A 9474-nucleotide genomic window follows, 5' to 3' on the forward strand; every position below is an offset into this window, starting at 1 on the left:
GATAAAGCTATCCTCTTTGTTCTTAGATATAATTAATTGATAAAGCTATCCTTCTTTGTTCTTAAAGATCATTTAGTTGATGAAGCTATCCTTCTTTGTTCTTAAATATAATTTAATTCATAAAGATATCCTTCTTTGTTCTTAAAGATCATTTAGTTGATGAAGCTATTCTTCTTTGTTCTTAAAGATTATTTACTTGATGAAGCTATCCTTCTTTGTTCTTAAAGATCATTTACTTGATGAAGCTATCCTTCTTTGTTCTTAAAGATCATTTAGTTGATGAAGCTATCCTTCTTTGTTCTATTTTGGCTACGCTGCAACGTCTTGCTATTTGTATAAAGCGGAAAAACTGGACAAAGATTTGAACTAAAAGAGACAACAAATTTTCAATTTCTCTATCTCGTCTTTATTAATCTTTCCCTGTTTTAAAAGACTCCGCATTTCTTGGGTTAGTTGATTGAATGATAAGAAAATAACTCTTGCAAAAAAAAAGAAAAAGAAAAACCTCTGATGTACAAGTTTTCAAACACAAAGTTATTATTTAAATTTTGAACTTTGACAATTAGAAATCTTTAGTTTTTTTTTTGCTTGAAATATCCATATATTTTCTAAGTTAGAACTATTAGCTATTCACAGCTGTTCGTATATGATGATGTTTACCTCCTCAGTGGTTCATTAAGTTGACAGAGATTAGTCTTATTAGGTCAATCCATCGACATGCTCGTCATACGATCAGGATTAATTATCTTATACGTATTCCACTTTAATCTACAAGGTGAGAGATTTCTACTACGAGGCTATTTTGGAGACAAAGCAGTACCCGTGACCTCCTTACTGGTCACTATTCGACAACCAAACGTTATGGACCTGGCAGTTATAAGTGAACTTCCACAAACTATAACTTGTTAATTTTGGGGATTTTTTTAAGTCAGGGGTAATACTACGAAACATAAACGAATAAGTTGTACTGCAGAAATTAATGTTAGATGGTTTCATTCAACCTAAAGGTCAGTACTAAATTATAATTTACAAGTTTAATTATATGCCAGTCACATGTGCCACGTTTTTCTTTCTTCTTATATAACAATATCTTGCAAAGTTTTTGTTATATGATAATAGCAATTTAGTAAACGCCTAATCTAAATCAGGGATCATATAATCTAAGTCCATTATTTATACTTAACAGTATTTCATCGGGTCAATTCCATAAGCATTACAGATATTCAGTTCAGTAGTGTAGGTTTTTAATATTTCTAAAAAGTGTTTATCAGATAGGCAAAAATATACACTTTGATTGTCAAGAACTATAATTTCAATATTTCATTTCTTTCTACTAAGAAGGAGTTTATGTGTTAATTAAAAAAGTTATGTTTTATCTACTCAAGTATCTGCTATTTGTTCTTGTCTCTTTGTCGTCCTCTGAAAAAAACGATTTTTATGTTACCCTAATTTATGTAGAATTATGTTGATTGTACTGAGAAAGGAAGCTTGTAACTTTTGTCCTGTTATTTGATTTTAAAGAGAAAGGGGACAATATGATTTTGTTGCCTAGAAGAGGAGAGATTGCACCACTTCGTTAGATGTATATATTATCCCCTAATATCATGTTATTTAAACAACGAAAGACCTCTTAGTTTCGGCGCACCCTTTGAATCCAGAAAATACAGCTATAAGTATTTAAACTTGACACGTGATGGCTATCTAACCACTATTTAGAGCTCTGTATACACCTCAGTGCTCTCTCGGTCGCTCTGTATGTCGTGCAGTCTATTATATGATCTGTAAACAGTGTAAGAGTTAAAAAGCCATTAGGAAGTTCTTACTATGTATGTTAACTGGTAAAATACATAGAACGTGATCACATCAAGCCTGCGGTCAAACTTGTAGCCTAATATTTTCCTTGATCGTAAACCAATTGATATAAAGACTAAATTATGGTGGCGAGAATACAAAGTTCATTTTAGTCTCATATCAAACAGAAGAGCCTTCAACAGGGACTAAAAGCGAGCCTGACAGTCTGGTGACAAGAATACAGAGTTCTCTTTAATCTCGTGTCAAACAGAAGAGCCTTCAACAGGGACTAAAATCGAGTCTCACAGTCTGGTGACAAGAATACAGAGTTCTCTTTAATCTCGTGTCAAGCAGAAGAGTGTTCAACAGGGACTAAAAGCGAGCCTGACAGTCTGGTGACAAGAATACAGAGTTCTCTTTAATCTCATGTCAAGAAGAAGAGTGTTCAACAGGGACTAAAAGCGAGTCTGACAGTCTGGTTACAAGAATACAGAGTTCTCTTTAATCTCGTGTCAAGCAGAAGAGTGCTCAACAGGGACTAAAAGCGAGCCTGACAGTCTGGTGACAAGAATACAAAGTTCATTTTAGTCTCATATCAAATAGAAGAGTGTTCAACAGGGACTAAAAGCGAGCCTGACAGTCTGGTTACAAGAATACAGAGTTCTCTTTAATCTCGTGTCAAGCAGAAGAGTGTTCAACAGGGATTAAAACTAAACCCTATATTCAAGCGGCGAGAATACAGAGTTCTCTTTAGTCTGGTGACAAGTACAAGAACGTCCAAAAGGAACTAAAAGTGAACCTGACAGTCTGTTGACAAGAATACAGAGTTCTCTTTTTGTCTCGTGCCAAGTATAAGAACGTTCATAGGAGCTAAAAGTGAACCAGGTAGAAACTACTGTTCGCAACAATCACCAGGTTTAACGCTACAGCGTTAAAACTAGAAGGACACTCAACTATTCTGTTACATGTTGTCATGCATTAATTTTGATTCGGATTTGATACTTAATTACTAGTTATAAACTCATTGGATAGAAGTTTTGCTGTATAAAAACGTGACTTATTACCATCAAGATACCAATTATTAGCTATAAACTCATTAGAAAGGAGTTTTGCTGTATAAAAACATGACTTATTACCAGCAAGATACCAATTACTAGCTATAAACTCATTAGAAAGGAGTTTTGCTGTATAAAAACATGACTTATTACCAGCCAAGATACCAATTACTAGCTAAAACTCATTAGAAAGGAGTTTTGTTCTATATAAACATGACTTATTACCAGCAAGATACCAATTACTAGCTAAAACTCATTAGAAAGGAGTTTTGCTCTATAAAAACATGACTTATTACCAGCAAGATACCAATTACTAGCTAAAACTCATTAGAAAGGAGTTTTGTTCTATAAAAACATGACTTATTACCAGCAAGATACCAATTACTAGCTAAAACTCATTAGAAAGGAGTTTTGTTCTATAAAAACATGACTTATTACCAGCAAGATACCAATTACTAGCTAAAACTCATTAGAAAGGAGTTTTGCTCTATAAAAACGTGACTTATTACCAGCAAGATACCAATTACTAGTTATAAACTCATTAGAAAGGAGTTTTGTTCTATAAAAACATGACTTATTTCCAGCAAGGTACCAATTACTAGCTAAAACTCATTAGAAAGGAGTTTTGCTCTATAAAAACATGACTTATTACCAGCAAGATACCAATTACTAGCTATAAACTCATTAGATAGAAGTTTTGCTTTATTAGAACGTGAGTTATTACCAGAAAGGTACCTAATGCTAGCTACAAACTCATTAGATTGAAGTTTTGCTCTAAAATAACGAAAATTTGACATTAGATTAACTCCATACATAAAACCGTTACTCAAGATTAGTCTTACGTATTAACTAAGCTTAAATTAAGCTTTAAAGCTTTGTCAATTAATTCTTTAGTGACGCGTTACTTTTAACATGTTAAATATAACTTATTTCTGAGAAAATGAACGTCAACAGAAGAAAAGATGACACTAAAGCGTGTGAAACACAAATCAATCTGAAAACTTTACTCAATACTATGAGAATTATAAGCGTCAATAAGGGTTACATTTTTACAGCTTAGTGTTGATGACTTGGCTATGTAGGGGGGAAAAACAAAAAGAGCACTTTCAAGTATTTTAGGTACAACTCAATATTGAGGAACTGCACATCTATATGAAAGACAGTCAAGTATGTAAAAAATTTGGACCCATTCTGTGAAAGTGACTCTATGAAAGTCATAGTAAAATATTTGAACATTTTGAATCAATTTTGAAAATGTGACTCCATATTAAAGACAAATCATTTATGAGGAAAAAGTCAAACATCCAGAATACAACTCAATAAACTTAAGAATCTTTTTCTTCATTTTTAGACTTGATTTTTGGATCGCTGCTAAGTTCCACTTCATGTCAGGATCCAGCAGCGATCCATAATGTCACCTAAAAACCACGAGAAGAGCCAGAAAAGTCACCACAAAACACTGTAGAAAAACAATAACAGATAATTTAAGCATGTTTAGAGACGACATCAAAATTTATGAAAGTAATCGTGTTACTCTTTGAAATTTGGTTTCGTGACAATATTTAGCACAAAGAAAATTTTACACGATATCACAGAATTTATAAATCTTACAGTATATTACAGCATCTATAAATCTTACATGATATCACAGAATTTATAAATCTTACAGTATATTACAGCATCTATAAATCTTACATGATATCACAGAATTTATAAATCTTACAGTATATTACAGCATCTATAAATCTTACACGATATCACAGAATTTATAAATCTTACAGTATATTACAGCATCTATAAATCTTACATGATATCACAGAATTTATAAATCTTACAGTATATTACAGCATCTATAAATCTTACATGATATCACAGAATTTATAAATCTTACAGTATATTACATCATCTATAATTCTTACAGGATATCACAGCATCTATATGCCTTACAATATATCATAGCATCTATGTCTTACACAATATCACAGAATTTATAAATCTTACAGTATATTACAGCATATATAAGTCTAACAGGATACCACAGCATCCATATGCCTTACAATATATCATAGCATCTATAAGTCTTACAGGATATCAAGACATCTAAATATTTCTATACTATGTTTACGATAATGACAACTTGGCATTCTAGTCAAAATGTAGTTATAGGCTTTACCTGATGGTGACCTATCCTATACAGTTTCTTCACAAGATTCCATATAAAAAGGGCCATGACGACGTCAACTTTGCGATCACAAATGTGTCTCGAATATCATCCCAGTAGTTTTGTACAGAGTCAAACTGTATCGTATCATATTCGCATTTCGGAATAACTTTGTAGTTTCCCACAGCTTTACGAGTTGCTAGAAAAAGTACTCGAAAACGTTATCTTCTACCACTACCAAATTATTTAAGATCGTTATCTAGAAGAACAAAGGAAAAAAAAACTTGCGACAGCATTTTATCAAAATGGACTCCAACTGGTTTGCAGTCTATAGTTTTCCCTGTAAGTAGTACAGTATCACTGAATAGGTTTAGTGAGAAGTCACTCACCGTGAACTACGTGAAGAAATGCTTCATGGTTAGCTAATAAGTTCTGAATTCTATAACACTATGTGTCACTCATATCCGGCCAGTTGGCAACTATATGATGGTTGTGGTAGTCGTTTCAGGAAACGCTACCAATTTCCTCTCAGAAAACTCTAACCGTCTTTGTGGACGTTTCTGCAACGGTATTCTATTTTAACCCGTCCCAAACGTCAACTGAAGACTAATTAAAGAACGGATTGCGCGAAGAAAACGCACGCTCAGACTGACACGAAAGCTGATGAAATAAAAACAAACAGCATACGTGAACTGGGTGTTATGAAGCAGCTCACACCTTCTAACCCAGGTCTTGAATAGTCCGAAAGCTGGAAGCACGTGAGACGTTCGCTCTGTACCTGCCCTATATCATCGTTGTGCCTTGGGCTATATCAGCCAACTTCGACTTTCCAGTAGAGTAATCTACAGGCATAAAGTGATGGCTTTTCATTATACATGAGGAAATTACTATGAATTGGCCGTTGTTCACATGAAGAAATAGTAAAACACCCATATGAAACTAGCATGCAGGATGCTAACTTCCTGAGACAAATTATGGCGCAGTGAATCATCTAAGTGGTAATCATTATATTATTAGGGTAATATTTGCCAAAGTTTCACAGCAAACAATAAATGCTCACATTGCAGCCTAGATAACAACTTTAAAGCTATACACGTATACTACACTGCATAAGAAGGGTTGGCTATAGAAGTACTCAAAAGCATTATCTTCTCCTAGTACATAAGATTGTTATCGAAAACAAACTCATCCAATAACCCTAATACAATCACACAAAATGAAGAGCTAATTTTGAAGCATAATGTTGTGTTCACTGATCTGTCGGAATCCGATGAATTTGTCTAATCATAACATCACATTAAGTACGTATAGTAGCCAGTAACGAAAAAAAAACTTCTTTAGTATCTGAAGCAACGAGAGTTAACCCTTTATAAAACCTACCTGGTAGAGCGCTCTAAGTGACATTGTCACGGATCCTGAAAGTCATCCTGCATCCTATAACTCTAATAAGATGTCCTGATAATGTAGGAAGACAATGTCAGGAGCTGGCTATTTTCTGTCGGTAGTATAAGATTTTATTTTGAGAAATAAATGTAGCGATCCTCAGTTTAATTTACAGACCCCTCCCCCAAAAACAACAACAACAAATATATGAGCGGATTAAAAGCTTGTATGAACTATTGCCCTTATGGGGATCTTTCTTTTTTTAATTGTTTGTTTGTTTGTAATTAAGCACAAATGGGCTATCTGTGCTCTGCCCATCACGGGTATCGAAACTCAGATTCTAGCGTTGTAAGTCCGCAGACATACCGCTGTGACACTGGGGGGCTTTTTTAATTGTTCGTTTGTTTGTAATTAAGCACAAAGCTACACAATGGGCTATCTGTGCTCTGCCCATCACGGGTATCGAAACTCAGATTCTAGCGTTGTAAGTCCGCAGACATACCGCTGTGACACTGGGGGGCTTTTTTTTAATTTTCAATGGTAAATATAGGGAAACTAGTTATCACATCTAAAACTATGAGCTATGCAAAAGTCAATTCACAAGCAAGTTAGTTAGTGAGAAACGTGTGTTGTCTCTCTTGTAACATGTTCATTTAGATATCTATCTATATACACTTGCTAGGTGACTACCGACATATTTAACAGGGTATGACATTCTGGTTTCATTATTACATCGCCATATTAAATCTCAAAACCTGTTTAACAAGCTATTCTCCAACGATATAATGCATACATCAACGTACACGTTGTGTAGTCGTAGAGATAATGGAAAAATATATGAGATTTTAATTTACCGCTTTGCATAACACTTTTATGTGTTTACTTTCAAATCAAGAACTGAATGCATTATGCTCAATGTAATATTTTCATTGTGAAATAAACTACACCTTCTAGTGGTAATTTGTCATACCTACGAAACATGCATATTTACACACGTAGCATAACTTTAACCAGTTTTACTACTGTACTAACTATTTTCGACCTCATGCCATGTTTATCTTCTGTAGCGATCTCTTCAACTAAAGTAATCATTTTATATTGATGAGGTTTAAAGATTTGAATTATATATATATACATATAATGGCTAGAGACGGCTTGAATGGGTAATGAAGAAAACCTTTAATATAAGTTTAACATAACAGCAAATGTACAACGTTTCGACAAGGTTTTGTCATCATCAGGTACCATCAGGTACCACAGGTATATATACATGTTGTGTTTTTTGGATAGAATAACCTTTGGTCGTAAAAAGTACACAGGCAACTCATCAAAAGAAACACTGAGTGACTTTTGATTAGCTTACTTGTATTATACATTTAGTACTTGAGGTAGATTTCAAAATTATTATCACAGCATTTTCAAATCGCTATAAGTAGCAATCATGCCTTTTATAATATTCTTAACCGTATTATAATATTCTTCTATAACTTAAAAACTTTTATGGACGACTTTCGTCACAAAACGTTACAATCTTTAGTGGACTTTTATCATTGCCCTGCATATTCCCTCACCTCCCCAGTGGCTCAACGGTAAGTCTATATGCTTACAGCATTAAAAATCGGGTTTCGATACCCGTGGTGGACACAGCACAGCTAGTCCATGGCGTAACTTTGTGCTTAACGATAACCAAAACTAAATCAGTATATTGAGAAAGTCGCTAAAAAAGACACGAAGAAGGAGTAAAGATCAGTGGTGTTTGTCCTGCATATTGAGAAAATCACTAAGAAGTCACGAAGAAGAAGTAACGATTTGATGGTGATTTAACATATGTTTCTCCTAATGTATTGTATAGTGTCGACATGTACAAGTGTGTCAACATTTTAATGTAAATGTAATATAATCGTTCCTAATGTATTGTATAGTACAACTTTGTGTCGACATGTACAAGTGTGTAAACATTTTAATGTAAATGTAATATAATCGTTCCTAATGTATTGTATAGTACAACTTTGTGTCGACATGTACAAGTGTGTCAGCATTTTAATGTAAATGTAAAATAATTATTCCTAATGTATTGTATAGTACAACTTTGTGTCGACATGTACAAGTGTGTCAACATTTTAATGTAAATGTAAAATAATCGTTCCTAATGTATTGTATAGTACAACTTTGTGTCGACATGTACAAGTGTGTCAACATTTTAATGTAAATGTAAAATAATCGTTCCTAATGTATTGTATAGTACAACTTTGTGTCGACATGTACAAGTGTGTCAACATTTTAATGCAAATGTAATATAATCGTTCTTAATGTATTGTATAGTACAACTTTGTGTCGACATGTACAAGTGTGTCAACATTTTAATATAAATGTAATATAATCGTATTTTCGCTGTTTCACATAAAATAAATAAATAAATATACAGAGTAAAAGTTTCTCAGCAAAAGAAACTGGATAAGTGGAAAATTATCCTTCCACTGATTCACTGGCGGGAAAAAAGTAAAGATGGTTAAAAGTTCTCAATAGGAAAAACAACAACAACGAGTTAACATGTGAACAAAAACTAAATCTGGCAAGTTCAGCATGGAAACCTATCTTTCACTGTTTCACTAACGGAGGTAAATATAGTAAATATTTCGAAGGGAAGAAACTGGTTAAAGTAGAAAATTACATTTTTCCTGTTTTCTTGACGACATAAAAAGAATAAATACAAAATTTTCAGCTGAAAAACTGGTTAAAGTGTAAAACACAGTTTTGTTTTCTTTGTCACTTTAGGAAATTATAGATGTTGTATGTTTAAACACAATCTATAAATATTCTGCATCGACATGACCAATAAGCTAGTAAACTTCAACAAAACCACCGTAAGTAGAGGAGAAGAAGCTTTGTGTCATAAATACATTTCTAAAAGGTCTACAATGAAAAGCCATTTCACGACTTGGTACTATTTTAATGGGTTAAATCTTAACGCCGAATACACTGAGTGGTCACAAGTAAATAGACACCTAATTTTTCGTCATTTAACTGATTTATGATAACCAATTTGTGTTCACAGAGCACTATGTAAATGAAAATGGTCCGCAC

At 33.4% G+C, this 9474-nt stretch overlaps 1 protein-coding gene across 1 annotated transcript in view; it reads right to left on the minus strand.

Annotated features, from left to right (window-relative positions):
• The window catches only part of LOC111085704, a 120028-nt gene extending 114307 nt beyond the window's left edge, over nucleotides 1-5721 (minus strand). Inside the window, exon 1 of the mRNA XM_022385557.1 lies at nucleotides 5020-5721. Coding sequence (XP_022241265.1) covers nucleotides 5020-5076 — 57 coding nt within the window. The 5' untranslated portion in view covers nucleotides 5077-5721. The remainder of the gene's footprint in view (nucleotides 1-5019) is intronic.
• Nucleotides 5722-9474: the final 3753 nt, after the last annotated feature.

This window comes from Limulus polyphemus, unplaced genomic scaffold (genome assembly GCF_000517525.1).
Source record: "Limulus polyphemus unplaced genomic scaffold, Limulus_polyphemus-2.1.2 Scaffold564, whole genome shotgun sequence".
Classification (NCBI taxonomy): Eukaryota; Metazoa; Arthropoda; class Merostomata; order Xiphosura; family Limulidae; genus Limulus; species Limulus polyphemus.